Source organism: Papaver somniferum, chromosome 7, assembly GCF_003573695.1.
Source record: "Papaver somniferum cultivar HN1 chromosome 7, ASM357369v1, whole genome shotgun sequence".
Classification (NCBI taxonomy): Eukaryota; Viridiplantae; Streptophyta; class Magnoliopsida; order Ranunculales; family Papaveraceae; genus Papaver; species Papaver somniferum.
Window position 1 is genome coordinate 9320521 of NC_039364.1, and position 23820 is coordinate 9344340.

The window sequence follows — 23820 nt, forward strand, 5'->3', positions numbered from 1 at the left end:
GGCAGAGGTGGAGAAGGTGGTGGACATGGCTGCAGGGAGATGGTTCTGCAGAGGGGTAAGGTGGAGAAGAAAGTGGCTCGACTGGTTGGGAGAGAAGGGGGTGAGTTTGGTTAGGGGGATGGGCTCGGGTGATAGGGTGTCAGGCGGCTTCATCGAGTCTTGATGTTATGTGACTCTGAGCTGCGAGATGCCAAGATGGTAGGTAGATCGGACGGTGATGCGGAGGCAAGCGATGAGCGACCGTTGGATTATATGATACAACAAAATGAACGGTACTTGATGGAGTTAGGTACTGTAGTGTAAGGCGGAGATATCAAACTTCGATGCACAACAAGGGAGCGACCGTTGGATTCAACTACCATCTAATCTGAAGGCTTGGAATTTCAGCGCTGTGGTGCTCGGCAGAGACATCAGATTTTGATGCTCTATGAAGGAGCGACCGTTGGATGCTTCTGAGAAATGATCTGATGGCTGAGAACGGAGGCTCTTTTGTGTGTAGAAAATGAGGTTGTGCGCACCATTCTTCGCGGCTTCCTTGCGTAATTTCTCCCGGCTTTTCACTACTTTTCTGCTCTTTTCGCTCCGCGACTCATCTGAACTTTATTTATTACCTAAAAATGCAAAATTAATTAATAAAAATATTTATTCTTGAAAACAATGAAAATACAGAATATGGGATAAAATGTAGAATTAATGCATAAAAGATGAGTTAAAATGCCAACAAAAAGGGATAAATATATACAATATTTGGCACTCATCACGTAGAAAGTCCTATGTTTTATAACTGGTTTCAAAGGAAGAGATGTCGTATATCATCACTACCAACCCTTAGGAACAATGGGTTGCGCTAAGAAAACAAACGACAACTCTTTTCGCAAAACTGTTGTGACGACATTTAGGTATAACAACTTTGTTCCATAAAGGTAGTGACTTATCCTATCACAATTCTCACAAGAGTTGTTTAAGAACACCAAAATATGATAATGAAAAATAGTGTCAGAGAGGAGATTCGAACATGAACCTATTGGATGGAAGTCAAGCTCATAAACCATCCTTACAGTTCATAAATTTTGATTTTTTGTGTTTTTTATTAATAAAAAGGTATAACAACACTTGTAAGTGTTGTTGAAGTAAAAATATAGAATGTCGCAAAAAATAAGGTTGGGGGGATTCGATACTGAGCCTCAGGAATGGAAGTTTACACCACTAACCATACCTACACTATCACAAGTTCTGTCAAATTTGTGGTTCTTTAATACACTAACTTTATGACAACCCTTCATAAGAGTTGTAAAACAAAATGTGATACTCAAAAATAATGCTCAGGTGACTGATCCGCAAGCAACGCGAGGCCTTCTCTGTGAATAATCACATACATTATACAATGACAATGCATATCATTTCATATCTATTAGTTGATGAAAGCATGGGATGAAACCTCGGCTGCAATTTTAAGCATTGGCATCGCATAAGCCAACTAGTTCTCAAACTGCTCTCCTATTGCTTGGAAAATTATGGCATATTCTGCAATCACAACAACTTCACCAAAGAAGGTTAAGTTCAAAAATGTACTTCAAAACCATAACTCAAATTTTAAAACAATAAGTTCCAAAGTCAACACATACCCTAAGTCGATTACCGATCAATATGGGTAAATTAGTGGAGGTAGTCTTCAACTATGTGTAAGATTACTTGTTGGTGATGATGAAGTTGGTGAAGAAATCTCCTGAGATGATGAACCCGAGATCGATGTAGTTGAAGACGATAATAATTAACATAGTTGTTGGAGTTGGAAACGATGGAGGGGGAGATGGTGGTGATTTTAGTGAAGACGACGAAGGGGGATGAAGTTGTAGCTCTGTGAAGGAAAAAAATGTTTGAAATGGATAAGGAAAGAATAGATACGCTGGTAATATGGAAAATAGAAAAAAGAATAATGGACGACTTTAGATGGAAATCGATGGTTGTGATGAAAGTTTTTCTATATCCCCTTCCACAACTCTTAAGAAAAGTCGTCGTAAGGATACGACAAATTTTTCTCACTTCTGCAGAATTTTCTTACTTCTGCAAAACTTTTCTCACTTTAGCACAAAAACTATTTTGTTATCTGGTTCTGCAAATAATTTCTCACTTCTGCAAAAAAAAAAAGGGCTAAATCACTAACTTAGGGTTATTGAGATTGGGTAGAAATATCCGAAAATGTTTCCAGGACCAAAATCGCGAACCAGGAAGTTCGAAGTTACTGAGAATATTCCCATGGAATCTTACCCGTAAATGGTTGGATTCATCGTTTTTGCGAACTTTCAGATTTATGTGGTAGTCCGCTCTTGGTCAGTTTTCGATCTCGGAGCCATTTGTTTTCTAGAAGTTGACTAATTTGTGTGTGTATAAGGTTTATGAGAATATTCCCATGGAATCTTACCCGTGAATGGTTGGATTCATCGTTTTTGCGAACTGTCAAACTTATATAGTAGTCCGCTCCTGTCCAGGTTTCAATCTCGGAGCTAGTTTCTTTCTCGAAGTTGACGAATTAGTGTGTGTTTAAAGTTTCAGAGAATATTCTCGTTGAATCTTACCCGTAAATGGTTGGATTCATCGTTTTTGTGAACTTTCAGACTTCTTGGTTCATAGTTTGTAAGTCATTATACCGAACTTGAAGTTTGAATCGACACTGAGCTTCATATTCATCAATTTCGATGATGTATCATGCTAAGTCTGAAGTCAGAACCCTCTCAGAGCTCCGTGGTTCATAGATTATATGCCATTATACCAAGTTTGAAGTTCGAATCGACATTGAGCTTCATATTTATCGATTTTGATGATGTATCATGCTAAGTTGAAGTCAGAACCCTCTCAGAGCTTATTGGTTCATAGTTTGTATGTCGTTATACTACATTTGAAGTTTGAATCGACACTAAGCTTCATATTCATCAATTTCAATGATGTATCATACTAAGTTTGAAGTCAGAAATCTCTCAGAACTTCGTGGTTCATAGATTATATGCCATTATACCAAGTTTGAAGTTTGAATCGACATCGAGCTTCATATTTTCTCGATTTTGATGATGCATCCTGCTAACTTTGAAGTCAGAACCCTCTCAAAGCTTCTTGGTTCATATTTTGTATGTCGTTATACCACATTTGAAGTTCGAATCGAGACTAAGCTTCATATTCATCAATTTCGATGATGTATTATGCTAAGTTTGAAGTCAGAACCCTCCCGGAGCTTCTTTGTTCATATTTTGTATGCCTTTATACCACATTTGAAGTTCAAATCAACACTTGAGTTTCATATCTGTCGATTTCGATGATGTATCCTGCTAAGTTTGAAGTTACTTCATGACCTGTATGACTAGTCGAAATTCAAACCAGAAGCACAAAGAAACACACCAATTATCGAATTCATTTTTCATTTCCCCGATTCATTATTATGTATTTTTTGGATTTTTTTATATCAGAATGTCGATAACAATGTCTTAAATTTATTAATATTTTTTTTGTATTTTTTTCGTGTCGAAAGTTCATAATTAAACCCAATACATGAGTTCGTATTAGCACAAAAAGAAACACGCATGCTTTTCAATACGTATGAATCAACATTGAGATTAATATTCATTAATTTTGATAATGTATCATGCTAAGTTTGAAGTCAGAACCCTCTCAGAGCTTCGTGGTTTATAGATTATATGCCATTATACCAAGTTTGAAGTTCGAATCGACATTGATCTTCATATTTATCGATTTTGATAATGTATCATGCTAATTTTGAAGTCAAAACCCTCCGTAGATTCTTGGTTCACAGTTTGTATGATGTTATACCACATTTGAAGTTCGAATCAACACTGAGCTTCATATTTATCGATTTCGATGATGTATCATGCTAAGTTTGAAGTCAAAACCCTCCCAAAGCTTCTAAGTTCATAATTTGTATGTCGTTATACCACATTTGAAGTTTGAATCAACACTAAGCTTCATATTTATCGATTTCGATGATGTATCATGCTAAGTTTGAAGTCAGAACCCTCACGGAGCTTCTTGGCTCATAGTTTGTATGTTGTTATGCAACATTTGAAGTTCGAATCAACACTGAGCTTCATATTTATCGATTTTGATGATGTATGTAGCTAAGTTTGAAGTCAGAACCATCTTGAATTTTTGGTCCATCTCTAGTAATTCATGACCTGTGCGAAGCACAAAAACACAAATAGAAAGCACAAAGAAACACACCAATTATCGAATTCATTTTTCATTTTTCCGATTCATTCTTATACATTTCTTGGATTTTTTTATATCAGAATGTCGATAACAATGTCCTAAATTTATTAATATATTTTTTGAATTTTTTTTCATGTCGAAGGTTGATAATTAAACCGAAAACATGGGTTTGTATTAACACAAAGAGAAAGCACAAAGAAAACACAATTTCCTTGATCCGTATGACATTCTTAACTTAAATCTATACCGTCCAAATATTTTCATAATCCGTATGACCCCATCCTACCACATCTTAACCGCCTAACTTCTTTTAGATAAAACGATTTTTTTTCTCTCACTTATCTTCATTCACTCACTTAGATAAGAAGAATGAGCAGACACATAAGAGGTAATATTCTTCAAAGCGGAAGCAATAATGTATTCCGCAGGTGTGGGGATGTTCACTGATAGGGGAACATTCAAAAAAGTAGAAACAGTTTGATCCACCGCTGGTGCGGTTACATTCTCATAAGTGGAGATTTCCTTTACCACATGATCAATCAGAGTATCATCTATAGGAGCGGAGGTTTCCCTTGGTAATGCAGAAACATCCAAAGGAGTTGAGGCAATTAAGCCTTGTAAAGGAGAGTCAACATTGGCATGAGAAGGAGTATCAGTCTCCTTTTTCTTACAATCAAAATCGGGAATGTCAAGACTGGTTTTCAGCGATGGAGCTTTGCGAACTCTTTTAATCTTTGTCTTTTTCTCGCCATCAATCTCACATTCAGAAATCCTGCGAAGAACAACACAGATAAGAAATAGAGGAAACAATATTGTTTTATAAAGAAGAAATTATTTCTTACTCCTTTGTTTAGGGTTTGAAACTGTAATTTTGTTATCTCCAGAGGAAGAACTTTTGCTGAAACAGAACCAGTATGGGAATGAAAACAACAACAGGTCAGGAACAACGGTCGAAAATTCAAAAGAAAGAAAGATAGACAAGATCAATTTCAACATAGTATACGAACCTTGGGAGAGGATCCATAAGAACAACAGAAAAATCAAACTCGAGACTTCGAGAAGACGAGGATGAAGAAACTTCGAGAAGCTGGAGAAGATGAAGATTTGCAGAGGGCTCATGAGATGAGAATGGAAGACGAAGCAAAAAAAGAAAAGATTATGTCTCCTCAAACTTAGTTAATAAATAGGTAAAAAGATGACCGGTTAAATTCGGTCGTGTCGGTAGAAAGGGGAAGGAAGTCACCACGTGTAGACGGTTACACTGAAATCATGGAAACATGTCGGCAGATAAGAATACGAAAAGATGAACAGGTGTGACAGAATGAATTAGAGTTTCTCATATCGCTCTCTTTATCAAAAGAACGGTATGAGAAGAGGCAAAATGTGGATACAAAATACCGCACACCTATCAGATATGCGAAGTAATGATCACCAAGACTGAGCAAAGACGACGCATACAAGTTATCCAGAGTGACGCACTAGATGACGTCATCTTAATGACAAGTAAAGTCTGAAGAGTTGTGTGATAGTAAAGAATCCGTGCGTCAACAATAAAGTCCATGCGACATTGAAGCACATCAGATCCGAAATTAAGGCTTTATTAGCTGTCATCCACTATGTAAACTCCATATAAGGAGTCGAGCGACCTTGTATTGAATGAAATCTTTTGGAGAGTTTAGACAAGATATTTAGGAGATAAAAAGATTATTTGTTTCTTAAGTTAGAGTTTCTTCATAGATTTGTATTTGCTCTCAAGATTTCAATAAAAGTTCTTAAGAATCTTATGATGATCACATAATTGTTCTATAGATTTTACTAAGGGTGGGGTTGTGAGATTTCTCACAACTATAGAGATGCTATGGGAATATATAATTGATCATTGTATTCAATTAGGTTTTCAATGTAATCAATATCCCCAGATTTAATAATTTTCGTTAATGAATTATTTTTCTATCTAAACACTATCTTTTATGTATGGAAATAAAAATTCGATCCCCAAAAACCAATGGAAATGGAGATTTGATGATTATTTTTTACTGCATAGGCGTTGATTATGGTAAATAAGGAGTGTTGTTTACCCAATTTATAAAGAGTTATCCAAAATATGATTTGTGTGTTTGGGATGAGAATTAGGAAAACTGAGGATATGAAATAGGTAAAACCTTATTTATGTATGAGAAATCTACTCTTATCTAGCTAACATGCGTAATACATTATTCGAGAAATGCTTAGCTGAATAAACCTTTAAATTTAAGTGGTGTTCATCATCCATGACTAAACATATACGGTGTTGTCTCTCTTCTTTGGGATAAATCGATAAGGGTTTTGAGTGAGATATTTGATCCAACCGTTCATAATTTTAGAGAAAATCCTAACGAAAGAAGAAAATGTTCCCTTGTACTCAAACTGGTCGCATATGTGAAATTCAATAAAATTTAGGTGTTACCTTGCACACAAGCAGGTAGCACATGTGGTCTGCTCAGCAGTTGCGAATATTTTAAGCCGTTGCTAATTTTGTTGCAAATTCGCAACTGCGCAGAACTGTTGCAAAATTTGTTGCTAATCGGGAAAAATGGTGTAGTATCATATCTATGAAAGAGTGTCAATTAAATCGAATAACAACGTTAAAATAAAGAATCAATTAAATCGAATTACGTGGGTCCAGAGCTTCTTCTTTTTTAGCTTTTAAAAACCAGTGCTTCTCTCCAAGAACACTTTGAAAAAAAATTACCAAACACAAATTTTTGATAAAAATTTGTTACAAATTTATTATGAAATGCTTTTGGTTGAAAAAAATAATCCCAAACGGAGTTTTAATGTTGACAATGTTTCACATAAATAAGTTTGAATTCGAGTGATTAGTTTGCGCATTCGTGGTTGATTGAAAACACTCATATACAGCTCAAGAATCCGAACAAAGAATACCCATTCAACTGCGAACCGTTAAATGTATGTCACATACTCACATTTGATTAGGTGCCTACATAAAAGGAAATACAAATTCTATTGAGGCTGCAGTCAATTGCAAATGGAGTGCTTTTCAATATACTTGGGTAACTTTTACTGTGTGGTTTAGCGGTGGGCTACCTCATAATAATAACCGGGTGACCCGACAATATGTCGTTGAAAAATAACCGGGTGAGACATGCAGTGGGACTCACTGAAAGTTATTACTGTTACCCTACCCGTCTTAGATCTTTCTAATGGCTTTTCTCGGGACAAAGTGCGGGCAGTCTATCACCACACGAATTCATTGCCATATGGCCCCCCAAGTTACTGAGATTAGTCGGGCAAGGTTGGCTCAAGTCCATATCATTATGACTAGCTTTCATGCTGTTTATGATACCGACATAATAATTAATGTTGATAACCAACATGCTAATTGGTTAGTATTTTTGATATTATATCTCTAACACGGCTAATTATCATCAGTGACTTGATGTTGATGTTTTCTATTTCAATTCCGAAGTTTCATTATAAATGAAGACAAAAGAACTTATATGCACCAAAATCTCGAGCTTAGTCTACTTTGTTGATTTTTTTCTTTCTTATTACAAGATGGTTTTTTGGGAAGGTTATTTGAGTGATGAAACAATGGGTATAATTTCTCCAGTAGTTGTCTTTTGGTTATATGCAGGAGTTCATCACATTTTACCTCCATTAGATCATTATCGTTTACATACAAGAAAAGAGGCAGCATCACAGAATTTAGTTTCGATTCCTACTGTGATTAAAGGTGTTCTATTGCAACAGTCTATTGCAGCTACTGTGGCATATTTATTGTTCTGGGTTAGTATCTGAAATACCTTTATTTTGCAATTCCTGTTTCTGCTTAGTTTATCGAACCTAAATTTCTTAGATTTGATAGTAGTATCTATGTACTAATGTTTTTTCTTACAGGTGAATAACTCTATGTTGAGGTCATCTGAAGTAGTGGTTCAACCCTCTTTTTCAATACAAATATTGCAGTTTATTGTGAGCATGTTGGTTTTGGATGCATGGCAGTATTTTGGACACCGCTACATGCACCAAAACAAATTTCTCTATAAACATATTCACTCTGTACATCACAGGGTGGTCGTTCCTTATGCATTTGGGGCAGCTTACAACCACCCACTGGAGGGTCTTTTACTGGATACATTTGGCGGTGTGGCCTCCATGTTGATTTCAGGGATGACAGCTCGAACATCTGTGTTCTTCTATTCTCTTTCTGTAATCAAAGGTATTGATGATCATTCTGGGCTCTGGCTGCCTGAGTATAACCCCTTACAACTTATATTCCCATGCAACACTGCTTATCATGATATCCATCATTACGGGGTACGAGGTATAAAGTACAATTATTCACAACCATTTTTCACTTTTTGGGATAAACTCTACGGGACACAGATGCCTTATACAGTTGTGAAACGACCCGAAGGAGGATTCGAAGTAAGGCAACCAAAAGAATGGAGAGTGCAACAAAATAGCTGATCCAGAGTGAAATCAAATTCGAAGAAGGTAAAAGTAGCAAGTTATAAAATATCCTCAAAGTCGGTCACCGTGTCGTCAAAAAGTGCAAATATTCCATTCATTCCATTTTAGACGAAGTCTTAGGGATATTTTCTTGTTTCATAATACTTTAAGGTTTTCATAATTTTCCGTTAAACTTCCTACAACACTGTTATTTTGCTTCTTGAACTAATATTTTTAATTTTTAGTGTAATAATATCAATTAATGTTGGAAGAATTCTATATATGAAATTCTTTATACCTCTCACCAGGTCAAGAGCTATCAATGAGTCCGGTGTTTTCCGGGTACCATACTACCGCACCTAACTGTTTTTACCGGTTTCGGATCCTAAAGGTTCCGAATCCTATAACGCCAAAAGTAGTCTTATAAAGCTAAGCAGCTACATAAGCTTTTGAATTAAATCAATGGTTGTAGAATAACAACATAATAATATTTCTCTTAGTAGTAATAATAAAAACATCCACAGTTAAGAAGATCATTATTTTGTTGAGATAATCTATGGTAAAAGTATCAACATCTCCTATTGTTGTTGAATAACAAAAACGAAAAGACCGGAAATCTAAGCCTAGCAAAGAGGAAAATAAGAGTGTAGAAACACAAAGAAGTTTATTATTTAAGAAACAACGATTTACTAATATATATTTTACTTTTAGGTGTTGTACACAATTTTTTTGGGCACCCGTCAGGTATACTCGTTTAGGATCCGATATTAATTGGTTATCAGATTGACAGCTCTACTCTCACCCAGGGACGGACCCTAGAACTCTTAATTATTTTTTTTGTCCGGGCTAATAGCCTTGTCGAGCATAACATTTCACATTTTTAGACTTTTGGGGTGTGATGGTTATTTGGGCTAAAGCCCATGTTAACCCAGCTGTAGATCCGTCGGTGCTCTCACCATTCCTTAAATTACGTAAAATTGAACTTTCACATGAAATAGAGTGGAGGAAATATTCATTTATAAATAAATAGCAGAAAAAAGTAATAAAATATTCTCGGGCCAGTCATTGTACGCTCAACCAAAGTATATATATTGTATTATATTTATTTATAAAGGAAATTGGGAGAAAAATGTTTCCATTCCATTTTGTTTTATCTTAGTGTTGTTTTCGGTCAAGCTCAATTTACATGGAGATCAACATCGTGTGGTGATGTGCCAAGAATTAAAACATATTGTGTCGTGATGTACGTTTCAGTCAAAAGCAAAGCATGACATGGTACACGAGCGCAATGCATGAATAACCTTGTTACGTTATTTTATATTTTTTGATAAATTTTTTTAAAATATATGGTAATTTAATAATATTTTAAAATAATTTTAAAAGGTGCAGCAAAATCATCTTCTTTTGCACATAATTTAATTAGATAATCATAAAACTGAGCGTATAATTTTACATGATATCTATTACATTATTATTTATTTTGTCATTAACTATTGTATGTATTAAAGTTATGTATCATATGTATTTCTATAGAATTAGTTAATATAACTAACTAACAAAGTGCAATTCAAAAATGATTTAGAAAGGCTCGTGGGATTTCTAACCTCAACCACCAAACCACTTTGGTATTTACTCCATCCGTTCACTATACATGATATTTTAGGTTTATTTTATATTCCAAAATAGATGAGAGTTTTAGTATTTTTTCCAAATTCTCTCTGATTTACCCTTGCTTTGGAATCACACCTGAGCATAAATTCTCATCGTAATGAACACATAAAGAATTACTTTAATTTTTAAATATTTCTCATGTAGGATATATACTTAATCTGTAAAAATTTGGTATATCTCGAGTAAATTACAACGGGATTGGTAACGTTCTCTAGAATCTAGAAACTTAAAATTAGGTCATTTAATTTTTTTAAAAGGTATTAATATGGGTAAAATTAAAAGAATTTAACTCTCTTTGATGTTCCTTAATCTGCGTGAAAAACTCTACAACATCAAGTAAATTGGAATGGAGGGAGTAATTAATATGATCGCCGAAGTCAAATTTAGATTGATCAAAACTCTGCTTTGCACTATAAAAAACGGATACAGAGAAGGAAATCAAGCAACAGACAGTTTGGGAAATCGGGCAGCGGACGACAAATCTCGAGAGAATCTATCAACAACAATTTAGGATCATAAAATACCCCCAAATATTAGTCATATTGGAATAAATGACTTTATGAGTACAACGGACCACCGTGTAATTTCCTCTTAATCTTAATAAATATCATGCTTTAAAAAAATAGAATCGTCCAAAGTTATATCTTCAATAAAGAATTTTTGTGAAACAGACATTTTTATGTGATGTATCATATAAATATATATTGTATTTAAACCGTGCCACATGCTGTGCTTGTCTATGGTCTGTGCCGTTTTGTGAATCTTAATGTTGTATGTTATGTCGTGTTTCGTTTTTACCTGTGATACGTGTTGTTCTTTGTCAATTATGCTGGCAAAACATGACAGACGGAGCTATCATGTTGTTCATGTGCTACAACATATGGCTTGTTGTGTTATGCTGTGATGTACATGTTGTGCTTTTGCTGGCACCACATACTTTACACCTCCGCATAGAAGGTACCAAACCATGGGAAGAGATCTTTAACCATTTCCCTATAAGCATGTAATCCCTCAACTGAAATTATACATATAAAGCCAAGAAATAGAACCTTCCCTTATCACACAAGAAAAAAAACTTATTCATGTCGATATAAAGTTACTCCTTAAGCCCATTCATACATGCACGTGGCAGGTCATGTGGTTTGCCAGTTTTATAACCATTTGGGTATGGAAAAGTGCAAACCTAAGTAGCTAAGTTGCAAATATATCACTTAGGTATACACGATGAAGTTGCAAATATACCTTTACTCGAAAGTCTTAATAATGCTCATTGGTAATCATACCGCCAATGCTAGTATTTCTATCGATCACTACTATGAAATCCCTCAGTTATTTTTCATCCAACAGTCAAGAATTTCCACCCCTATAAACAGTCAAGGATTATATACATAAATAGACCTTCCTTTTAGTCCGATAGACAAAACTAGATCCGTTTTTTTCAACTTTGCAAGTCTAGGCATGTCCAACTATTTCCGTCCAAAACTATTATCTCATTCAATTTATCGTGGTATTGACTGAATTTGTCGTTGACCGAGAAAAAATGGTCAAATGAAGATAACTTATTTACCCTTACAAATCTAACTTATTAACAACACATTAGATTAAATCCATTCATTCATTGCTTCTCTTGCATCTCTGTTCTTCTTCTCGATCTTCGTTCTTCACGAGCCGTCTCGTTTTGTTTTGGTGGCAATAAGGTTAATCTTATTAACAACAATGAAACCATAGAAGCAGTAGTAACGTATCAATCACATCTGACTAATATTTAACTTCGATTTTGTTTCTACTCACACAAATCTCTCTAGAATTTTTAAAACACACACATCTTCCATACCTTTCATCACTCTTTCAATTTTCCAAAATATGAACATGGTTGAGTTCATAAAAACCCAACATACTGCCAAAATCAATGAGATGCTAACCGAGCCAATGTGCAAAATCAAATAAGAAGATGGAGTCCAAAATTTCCTATTGCAAATGTATTTACATGAATTATGTTCTTTTTTGTGATCATCTTACCATTAGTGGTGCATTTCAAGCCTAACCATTTTGTGAAAATATATTTATGAAATTTTAAGAAGAAATAAGGTACCTCAACAATCGCGATGCGCTCGAGTTGAGTCACAACTTCACTATAATCAATAAAAAAATTATTAAGTATGTTGTTTTAGGAGTGCAAGCGGGCCAAAACATGAGGGGCGGTTTAATCATAACGGACATTAAACAAAGGTGCCGCGTCAACGGAAAATACTTCCAATATAGCCTTGTTGGTAAATAAGAGTGTTTCCCAAATGTAATATAATATTTATATTTTAATTTCTCAATTATCAACTTAAGCCTAAGAACGGGTTATTAGTAAAAGTTAAAATATAAATCTAATTAAAATATAAGACTGAATTAAGAAAGAAAATATAAACTTAATTTTCAACTATAGGAGCAAAATTTTCAAATTCATAAACAACAGCGCCTTGTTGATATAAACTTCGAACTAATAATAGTCATTTTACTCAATTGTGACGAAGACCATGACATCTTTGTAACACTTTCCGAGCCAATCACAGACACCTGCCCCTACAATTCCACGCGAAACGACCTGGGCTGTTTACGTAACGCTGATTTTTGTTCTAAACTTGGAGAGACCTGGGCTGTTTATGCAACGCTGATTTTTGTTCTAAACTTGGAGAACCGTTGCTGATAACCATGCCCCTCCAATCCAACTGTGATGAAATAAACGTTTCTTGAGATATTAGAACCGACAAAATGCGATTGAAATAGATTCTTGAGTCTTCCATGGACATCACCAATAACTGCATCAGTAGATAACTTATCTTGCACATTGTTTATTATATTTTATTCGTTATTGAAATAGAGACATATATATTAAAAGGGAATAATGTAAAATGGACTACCATACTGTTTGGTGAAGAGCTGTGTATATAAATTAGACAGAACTACTGAATTTATTCATTTAAAACCGGACAGAATCGTCTGTTCTTCAATATTGGTTTAAATTTCCTTGAACTTTTTCTCTAAAAAAAAAAACACAAAAAGAAGGAAAAAAATATGATTTTGGTCATAGGTTTGTTTTTTTTATCTGTGTCCATCGGATTTATACTTAAACTATCTTCTGCAGATGGTAATCCTAGCTCTCTCTCTTTCTGTCACTCTTGCATTTTCCTTCATTAAGCTGTAAGATAAGCATTAATCTTGGTTATCTTTTATGTAGGGGATTTTGAAGAATAAAACGGCTATGCATGAGAGGCAAGTCATCGAGTTAGATATAGTTTGTTGAAGCTTTCTTATCTTTAGGAGATTGAATAAGTCATTAGACTGAGTCAGTTTGTTGGCATCATTTTAGGAGTCAGTTTCGTTTGTGTTAGTTGTGCTTTCATGATCTATTTAAATGATCATTGTACGTCAGTTCAATAAGATATAAGAAATCTTCAGTACAGACTAGTGATCTTGTCTCTGATATACCAACAAGTGGTATCAGAGCCTGATACGAGCCTGGTGAGAGAGAGGAAGAAGATGGGTGATAGAGATTCATTGTTAAGCATTCCGAAATTCGATGGAGACTACGAGTACTGGGCCATGTTGATGGAAAATTTGCTCAAGTCTAAGGAGTGGTGGGATCTAATTGAAACTGGGATCATAAGACCAGAGAGGAACGTGATTCTGACTGGTGTACAGAGAACTGAGTTAGCAGAGGCAACGCTAAAAGATCTCAAGGTGAAGAATTACTTGTTTGCATCAATAGACAAGTCGATTCTTAAGACAATCATGAAGAAGGACACGGCCAAGGATCTATGGGATTCAATGAAGCAGAAGTACCAAGGGAACCAGAGAGTTCAAAGTGCACAGTTACAAAGATTGAGACGCAACTTTGAAGTTTTGGAGATGAAGGAAGGAGAAGCTATAGCAGATTACTTCTCGAGAGTCATGCTAGTGGTGAACGACATGCGTAACCTAGGAGAAGAGATGACTGACTCCAAGGTGGTGGAGAAGATCTTGAGGACGCTTGTTGAAAGATTCACATACGTCGTGTGTGCGATCGAGGAATCCAACGACATAAAGGATCTTACGGTTGATGGACTGCAGAGCTCTCTGATGGTGCATGAGCAGAAACTGATCAGACATGTAGGGGAAGAACATGCTCTGAAGATAGAAGGAAGATGGAAATCTGATGGAGGTAGAGGTCAAGGAAGTTCAAACATGAGAGGTCGAGGAGGTTATCAAGGTAGAGGAAGAGGGAGATCAAATTTCAATAAGGAGTCAATTGAGTGCTACAAATGCCACAAGAAGGGCCACTACAAGTTCGAATGTCCAGACTGGGATAAGAATGCCAATTATGCAGAGCTCGAAGAGGATGTGTTACTTATGGCACATGTGGAGACAGTTCAAGAAGAAGAAGAACATATATGGTTTCTTGACTCTGGTTGCAGTAATCACATGTGTGGAAATAGGAGTTGGTTTGGTGATTTTGACAGTAGCTTCCATACGAATGTGAAGTTAGGAGATGACAGAAGAATGAAAGTTGAGGGAAGAGGGAGTCTCAGTCTGAGAATTGATGGAGTTGCACAGACCATTACCTCAGTCTACTTTGTGCCGGGACTTAAAAATAACCTACTGAGTGTGGGACAACTGCAACAAAAGGGGTTGAGAATCATCATTGAGAATGACGTCTGTGAAATATGGCACAAGCAACAGATGAGATTGTTGATGCATTCAACGATGAGCAAAAATCGTATGTTCATCATCGTGGCAAAGATGAAGCAAATTGACGATGAAGTAAAATGCTTACAAGTCACAGAAAGAAAGACAGAAGAGTTGTGGCACAAAAGACTTGGACATCTTAGTCACAAGGGAATGCAAGAGCTGGCTGAGAAGAATATGGTGCTGGGAATCCCATCTTTAAAAATCAGTGGAGAAAAGAACTTGTGTGATACGTGCATGAAGGGAAAACAAAACCGAGAAAATATACCAAAGAAAAGTTTGTGGAAGTCAGATCGTGTGCTGCAACTTATTCACACAGACATCTGTGGACCCATTACGCCAGTATCATCAAGCGGAAAAAGGTACATGATAAATTTTATTGATGACTACAGTCGAAAATGTTGGTCTTACTTTCTTGTCGAGAAGTCAGAAGCTTTACAGACTTTCAAAGAGTTTAAAGCGGCTGTGGAGAGAGAACTTGGACAAGCATTGGTATGTTTAAGGTCAGATCGAGGAGGAGAGTATAACTCTAAGGAGTTTGAAACTTACTGCAAAGAAAAGGGAATCAAGAGACAACTAACAACTGCATACACACCACACCAAAATGGCATAGCAGAAAGGAAAAACAGAACAGTCATGAACATGACAAGGTGTATGCTTGTAGGTATGTCGGTACCAAGGAAGTTCTGGGCTGAAGCAGCTCAGTATGCTGTTCATATTCTGAACAGGAGTCCATCAAATGCACTAGGAGATGTGACACCAGAAGAACGATGGAGCGGTCACAAACCTTCAGTCGCTCACATCAGAACCTTCGGCTGCATTGTTTATGCAATGGTACCTTATGAGAGAAGGACCAAGTTAGATGAAAAAGGCATAAAATGTATCCTGCTGGGAGTAAGCAAGGAGTCAAAGGGTTATCGTCTCTACAATCCAGAGACACAGAAAGTTATAATAAGCAAAGATGTGAAGTTTGATGAAGATCATGGATGGGAATGGGAGGAGAATCAACAAGAGAATGGCTACGTATGGGAGAAACTAATGACTGAATCAGATGATGAAGAAGGTGAAACAAAAGCTACCCCACCTGAAGAGGAAGTGAATACTGAGACAGAGGTTTCAGATACGCTTAGACAAGAAGAAGAAAGTGAGCCTGAGCTAGGAGACACAAGTGGAACAGCTCAGAGAGATTCTAGTAGAAGAAGAAAGCAAGTCCCTGTTTGGATGAAGGATTATGTGGGGCTCTTTGTCGAGGAAGATGAGGAAGAATACGTTATGGTAGCCCACCCAGAGGATGAATACGTTATAGTAGCTCACCCGGAAGATCCTGAGAGCTTCAGAGAAGCAGTTCAAGACAAAAGATGGAGAGAAGCGATGGAAACAGAGATAAAATCCATCGAAGAAAATGACACATGGGAGTTGGTAGAACTACCTATGGGAGCCAAAGTGATTGGAGTAAAGTGGATCTTCAAGACGAAGTACAATGAAAAAGGAGAAGTAGACAAGCTTAAAGCAAGATTGGTGGCCAAAGGATATCATCAAAGACAAGGTATTGATTTTCATGAAGTGTTCGCACCAGTTGCGAGGTGGGACACGATACGTGTTATCTTGGCCATAGCAGCTCGAAGAGGTTGGGAGATGTTCCAGTTAGACGTAAAAAGTGCTTTCCTGCACGGTGAGTTAAGTGAAGACGTCTATGTAGATCAACCAGAAGGATTTAAAGATCAACAGGACACAAGGAAGGTCTTCAAGCTAAGGAAGGCTCTTTACGGCTTGAAACAAGCCCCTAGGGCCTGGTACACTCGCATTGAAGGCTATTTCTCAAGAGAGGGCTTTGAGAAGTGTTATTGTGAGCACACCCTGTTTGTGAAGCGGAATGGAGCAGAGATCTTGATAGTAAGCCTGTACGTTGATGATCTGATATACACTGGTAACTCAGCCACATTACGTGAAAGGTTCAAGGCGTCGATGATGGAGGAGTTCTCAATGACAGACCTTGGAAGAATGAGATACTTCCTAGGAGTTGAGGTGATTCAAGATCAAGAAGGAATCTTCATCAATCAACACAAACATGCTTTGGATGTCTTAAAAAGATTTGGAATGGAGAGCTGTAATCCAGTGATGAATCCAATTGTTCCAGGACAGAAACTATCTAAGGAAGGTGAAGGTGCTGCAGTTGATCCAACATTGTTCAAGCAGCTCATTGGGAGTCTCAGGTACCTCACTGTTACCAGACCTGACTTAACCTTTTCAGTAAATCTTGTGAGTAGATACATTGAAGAACCGAAGGAGATACATATGTTGGCGGCTAAGCGAATCCTGAGGTATGTGCAAGGCACAAGTGAGTATGGAATTCAGTACAAGAAAGGAGGAGAAGATAAACTGATTGGCTATACAGACAGTGATTATGCGGGAGATGTAGACGATAGAAGAAGCACATCTGGCTATGTCTTCATGCTGAGTGGCGGAGCTGTCTCGTGGGCGTCAAAGAAACAGCCCATAGTAACCTTGTCAACAACTGAGGCTGAGTTTGTGGCTGCTGCGTATGGAGCTTGTCAGGGAGTATGGCTCAGGAACATTTTAGAAGAGATTGGAGTTAAACAAGCTGAAGGGACTGTAATGTTCTGTGACAACAGCTCAACCATCAAGCTGTCAAAGAACCTGGTGCTACATGGAAGGAGCAAGCATATACATGTCAGGTATCACTTCCTACGCGAGCTAGTGAATGATGGGATTATTCAACTTGAGTATTGTCCGACATTGGAGCAGCTCTCGGATTTCATGACCAAAGCAGTAAAACGAGACACATTTGAGAAACAAAGGAAGAGCCTGGGAATTGAAACTAAAGAAGGTTAAACTGGAAGGGAGGAGTTCCAGTTTAGGGGAAGAAATGAAGAATAAAACGGCTATGCATGAGAGGCAAGTCATCGAGTTAGATATAGTTTGTTGAAGCTTTCTTATCTTTAGGAGATTGAATAAGTCATTAGACTGAGTCAGTTTGTTGGCATCATTTTAGGAGTCAGTTTCGTTTGTGTTAGTTGTGCTTTCATGATCTATTTAAATGATCATTGTACGTCAGTTCAATAAGATATAAGAAATCTTCAGTACAGACTAGTGATCTTGTCTCTGATATACCAACAGATTTTACATTGTTATCCAGAGGGAAAGCCAAACAAGAAGAAATTGAAGATAAGGTAAGTTAATTTGCAGTCCAAAACAATTGTCTTTTTTTTATGGCATTTGATAATTTCGTTGTTTATAGGTTTTCTGGATTACGGGCGCCAGCCGTGGAATTGGTATGTGATTTCTAACATGATAAGCATGTTCAATTTACTTTGGTATTTCGAATTTTGAATCGTTGAATTTATGTGTAATGAGTTCATGAGTAGGAGCTAATCTAAAGTAGGACCAATTCCGATTGTTTTTTTTGGAAAATATAAAATTCATTTAATAAAAAAGTGCTGAGAAAGCACTTGAAAGATACAGCAAATGTCTAAAGCATATACACATCTGATAACATGTAAAGGAAGAACAACAATGGATTAACCAGTCCTTTCCCCTATTCCAAGTTGATTTCGTTTTGTGTTCTTAAAAATCCTCAAGTTGTGGATGAAGTCCGCAAACTTAAAATGTTTAAAGGATTCGTGAACACTTTCCCATGAAAATAAAAGAAATTTTCACTTGCATCTACCGTTTTTTCTTTATTACGGGAGACTCTTTCCTTCCTTTCTTCCCAAATTTGCTGTCATATACCAAACGTCCAAACGGAAAACAAAATTTGAGGAACTCGATAGGCTCAGATTTGAATTTCCTCCGCCATGAGACAAGAAGGTCCACAAAAGAATCTGGTGGCTGCCATCTTGACTCCAGTAGGTTTAGGAAATGCTCCCACAGCTTCTTTGCAAAGTCACAATGAATGCAGATATGCGCTATTGTTTCGGGTTCTTGATGACACCGAGAACGATTGATATCAGCAATTTGCATACCTCTTCGAGACTTCGACGCAGACGATTAGTAACCTAAATTCTGATTGTAGACTCTATAACTTATGGGTATTAACAAATCTAATAAAGACTTGATTAATTACTATACAATATATAATGTGATTCTCTTTGGATTTTTAGGGGAGACTCTATCCAAGCAACTAGCTGGTTTAGGAGCCAAGCTCATAATTTCTGCACGAAATGAAGCTGAACTGGAAAGAGTCAAATCGCAGCTTGTTGGTAATCTCCCTCCAAATAACGCTTTCAGTACCTTTGTTTTTCTACTTAGTCAAATGATTATCTTTATCTTTTTTTCTGTGAAACTTTGTTTTGATAAACTTTTCTGTCGAACCAATTTCAGGTAAACATGCACCAGAGGGAGTTAAGGTTTTGCCTCTTGATTTGACAGCTGGTGAGGAGTCTCTAAAAGAAATTGTAATGAAAGCACAGTCATATTATAATGGTGTTGATTATATGATCCATAATGCAGCTAATGACGTGCACACAGTAAGTGAAGATAAAATCATAATAGATCTATTTGGTGGTTGTATGTTAACAGTGCTAGTGTTGCATTGGATTTTATCAAAATCTGCACCGAACACCGTGTAATTTATTAAGAGATAATACTGATGTCAATGCACAAAATCATTGTCCTCCAGAAGATTTTGTACTCATGATATATAAGGTGGGTTAGGTTAACCTTCTTTTAATTTGGCTGGTTTAAATATGTGCTTGCAGAAAACATCTGCTTTGGACGTGACTCAAGAAAGTCTTAAGGTACCAAATACAATTCTTGTTTCGCCAATAGTTGTCGCCTCCATATATATATTGCTTTAAATAGTCATAGGGTTCGTGGTCTTACTTTTCTACATATTATTAAGATAGTTTTTTTTACTGTGTATATCTCAATATATCATAACAACAATGAAGGGTGACAATTTGCAATCTTGTGACTAGGCTACCCTCGATGTGAATCTTGTGGGGACGATAACTCTCACTCAGCTCTTGGCACCTCTTATGGTGGAAAGAGGAAAAGGCCATTTTGTAGTGGTATGTTTGAATAATTGAATCAATTCCCAATTATCATTTGATATGCTTGACCATGTTTTTAAAAAACAAGTAAAGTTTGATGTGTTTGGCCATGTTTTTAGAGAAAACAAGTAAAGTTATCATCGACTTATTGTTAAGTAACTCTTCAAGATAGTTGTCATCACTAAAAATCAAATTCGCAAACCTTCGTATGGGACATTTGGTTGTTCGTTTAAAAATAGTGGTTACGAGAACTAGGATTTGGAACTAGGGGTGGCTTGGGAAAAGTTTATGCATGCTAGGGGTGGCTTGATAACAATTTCAACTGGATTTGTACTGTCATCAGCTAAGCTTCACTACCCATTTTAAAAAATATTCTGAACTTGGGAGTGGCTTAAGCCAGCCCAAGTCTAGGTTTAGATCCGCCACTGTAGGAGACGACATTTAACACTGCCCAGGAGATCCTTTGTGGTCGTCCCAAGGGTGGATAGCTTAACCCCGAAAATTTGTGGTGGACTTATCATATACATCTGCAAATGTTAACTACGTTGATGTACAGATGAGCAGTGCTGCTGGAAAGGTACCTGCACCAGGTCAGGCTGTATATTCTGCTTCCAAGTATGCTTTAAATGGGTACTTCCATACATTGCGTTCTGAGGTACACAGCTAGCTAACATATATATCATTATTCCTTGTCTCTTGGTTTTCTTGATTAGTATACAATTAATAACAGTCACAAAGTTGGTATTCCAAATTCTTCTCAATGTTTTCTGGATGTTACATATATGGTTCAACATTTTTTATTTCATGAGTGCAGCTCAATCAAAAAGGTATAAAAGTAACAGTCGTCTGTCCTGGACCTATAGATACACCAAATGGTACTGGAGCAGGATCTTCTGGGGTAAGCATCTCATACTAGACTCCGTTAAGCATGGCGGGGTGAAATGAAATAAATAGAAAAAGTCTAGGTTCTTAACTTATGATTGGTGCGAAGCTGAAACCATGTTTTACCGAATGACCAGTGGGATGTGACCTGGGTAGGTCTAGAAGGTTTTTGTAAACAGTCCCTGTGAAATAGTATATTATACACATGTGACTCCTTATGATGCCATTTTACTTTATTTTTGACAGAAGATGGTCTCATCAGAAAGGTGCGCCGAGCTAACAATTATTGCAGCAACACATGGACTGAAGGAAGCTTGGATATCTGATCATGTAAGTGTGTATATTTTGGTTGTCTTTCATATTTTGCAATGCTTTCCAGAGAAATCTGATTTTTTTTTTGGAATTATTATTGATATTCCGTTGCTACCCTTGCCAGTGATAGTATTTCTGTGTATCGAAAACATACGAACATGTTACATTTGGATACCTAAAAACCTTTGTTTCTGAAAATGCCTAAGTGGAGTTTCTTTATATTGCAGCCTGTGCTTACCATTATGTACTTGGCGCAATACACGCCAGCAATAGGGTTTTGGATTACGGACAAGGTAATGTTCTTAATGTCTGAATAAGAGCACATTAAAATTTTGATAGTAGTATGGGATATGCTAAGCCACTTCTGCATGCACATTCACAAACGATGACCTACTAGTTAAGAACATGCATGATAATACAGATTAGTATTTTCCTTTTTTAATTTTAATTTTATTTTATGTTTCCTCATGTACGTGTTTTCTTCTCTGCATCTCAATTTTCATATTCAACAAAGGCATTCGTGGTCCAGGTTCCCAATATATAAAGAAAAATCATGCCCCATAAATCATTAAGGTAGTAATCTCAATGAAAGATACATATTTTTGTTTTTACTGTTTGTTGATAATGAGACATCTCCAATCACAAAAAAACTGGAGGAATGCATACATTCTAACCAAGTAACGGCAGGATGAGGTTCCTCCATTTGACCTCCTTTCTCCCTAGTTATTGCTTCTTTTTTTTTCACTCACTTTTGTCGAGTTTTGCCGACGGTACATGGATCCTTTCAACATCTTTCATTCTGTTTTGCTTTTCGACAAATTGAATATATACCGGTGGCCTTGTTTGGTACTACAATTTATGATCATCTAATTATGATTATCACATAAATGATTTTAGTATAATTATTTTTATAATAAGTTTTAACAAACATCTTTTTCAAGTAATTATCTTTGAAAAATGCTATAAAAAAGGAGAGGGGAATACAATGATTTTGGATTTCTTTTTGAAGTTCCCTATTATTTTTTTTTGGCCCTCTCTCGATAGTTAAAAGAGATAAGAAGAAAACACCCAACTCAATTTTATTAGAAATAATAATATATTATAATAATTTTTAAAAACAATTTTTTTAATATTTCTGCAAATAATGTATTTTTTTAAGGGAGTTCTCGTGTATAACCCCCAAAACTACTAGTGATACCCTTTTATCTATGTACCCATTGATTTTATCTTCCTTCCCCATCAAAAGTATAAATTTTTGTACCCCTACGCATCAAGAAAGAGAGAACCCGTATACCTTAATCTTTTAGTTTCGATAATCCTTGATCTCTCTCTCCAGGGCGTGATAAAGAATAAGTCTGTTCTTTGGAAATTATTACTAGAAGCAAGGAAATCTTAATCCCTAAATCGTTATAGTTTTATTTTATTTTTAATGAAGGTTGCTCTTATCTATTTTTTGATCGGTTTGATAGTCCTTATAGGCAAGGGGTTCTCCCCTTTGCTATCTCTCTCAGTCAATCTCTTGTAATAAGTTAAGGTTTTAGAAACTAAACATTCAAAAACCCAGAGCTCTTTAGATTTGATTATGTATCTAATGGTGATTATGGGTTCCAAAAATTACTAGCCATTAATGGGGATAACAAGAAAAATGAAATTGGAGATTGTTTCATCGATCAGCTGCTCATCACCGGTTTTGTTTTATTGAAGTTCTTAATGACAACAACACAAGTTATTTTTGGAAATTAATCTTAATCTACCGTATATATGAATTTATTTTCCTTTTTATAAAGAAGGGATACATTTATAAAAAAATTCCAGAAAAAACATTTTTTTTGTATTAACCAGATTTTAATTAGTTATTCTAGTTAGAAGGGGTACCGTTTGTAAAATTCGGGGTACAAACAGGAACTCCCTTTTTTAATTATAATTAAAATAATCAATTATTATAATGGTTATCATACAAATACATGATCCATTATGAGTCATATAATAGATTATGGGCTAACAATTTATTATAATAATGGTTACTAAACAGCCTAACCGTGCATAATTCCAGTTCAAATTAAATTCACAAACAGACGCATAGCCGTGGCTTGTTTTAGAAGGTACTAATAGCCATTGTGTTACTGAATTTTGGGGCGGCTTTTTGTTATCTAGGTAGGTGGAGATCGAGTACTTGCTGCGTCAGAAAGGGAAAATACTGACTCATGGAGCCTGCTTTTTGGGCAGAAGAAAATAAAGGATGCTTAAATATTGTAGGTTCTCAGTCATGCATGTTAGCTGATGTCTCCTTTTCATGAGCTATAACGGCGGCACACAAATGTCTAAGACAATTTCGTTCGAGAAAAAAAAAAGTAACTTTTCATTTCTTGTATGCATCTACCACCGCTACAGTGTTACAGTTGTTACCAGTTTTACTTTTTTATTACAACTTGATCTGTTTGTCTGTCTTTAAATAGACAGTGGTTGTGATTTGTAATCCTTTTCCTTTATCATCAACGAATCTCTCTCTATTCTGTCATGGTGTTAAATACCCCTGAAGGAGTGTCTTACTGGACTAACT

At 36.2% G+C, this 23820-nt stretch overlaps 2 protein-coding genes across 2 annotated transcripts; both read left to right on the forward strand.

The window, feature by feature from the left end:
- The first annotated feature begins 7738 nt into the window (after positions 1-7738).
- On the forward strand, positions 7739-8752 carry LOC113293050 (sphinganine C4-monooxygenase 1-like). Its single transcript, XM_026541823.1, has 2 exons — positions 7739-8004; positions 8116-8752. Exons 1-2 carry the CDS (start codon positions 7774-7776, stop codon positions 8686-8688), a joined length of 804 nt encoding a protein of 267 aa, XP_026397608.1. The 5' UTR covers positions 7739-7773; the 3' UTR covers positions 8689-8752.
- A 9189-nt stretch (positions 8753-17941) lies between these two features.
- Positions 17942-23507, forward strand: LOC113294035 (dehydrogenase/reductase SDR family member 7-like). The gene is made up of 12 exons (XM_026542464.1): positions 17942-17970; positions 18131-18245; positions 18314-18347; positions 19176-19274; positions 19396-19541; positions 19773-19811; positions 19992-20084; positions 20623-20721; positions 20881-20964; positions 21195-21278; positions 21488-21553; positions 23415-23507. Exons 1-12 carry the CDS (start codon positions 17942-17944, stop codon positions 23505-23507), a joined length of 981 nt encoding a protein of 326 aa, XP_026398249.1.
- Positions 23508-23820: the final 313 nt, after the last annotated feature.

Bases quoted from the DNA above. Each gene is read 5' to 3' on its own strand.
- LOC113293050 (XM_026541823.1), top strand. From the start codon at position 7,774: ATGGTTTTTTGGGAAGGTTATTTGAGTGATGAAACAATGGGTATAATT. The intron at 8,005-8,115 runs GTTAGTATCTGA...TTTTTCTTACAG, and splicing joins TGGCATATTTATTGTTCTGG to GTGAATAACTCTATGTTGAG.
- LOC113294035 (XM_026542464.1), top strand. From the start codon at position 17,942: ATGAAGAATAAAACGGCTATGCATGAGAG. The intron at 19,812-19,991 runs GTACCAAATACA...TCTTGTGACTAG, and splicing joins TGACTCAAGAAAGTCTTAAG to GCTACCCTCGATGTGAATCT. The intron at 20,085-20,622 runs GTATGTTTGAAT...GTTGATGTACAG, and splicing joins GAAAAGGCCATTTTGTAGTG to ATGAGCAGTGCTGCTGGAAA.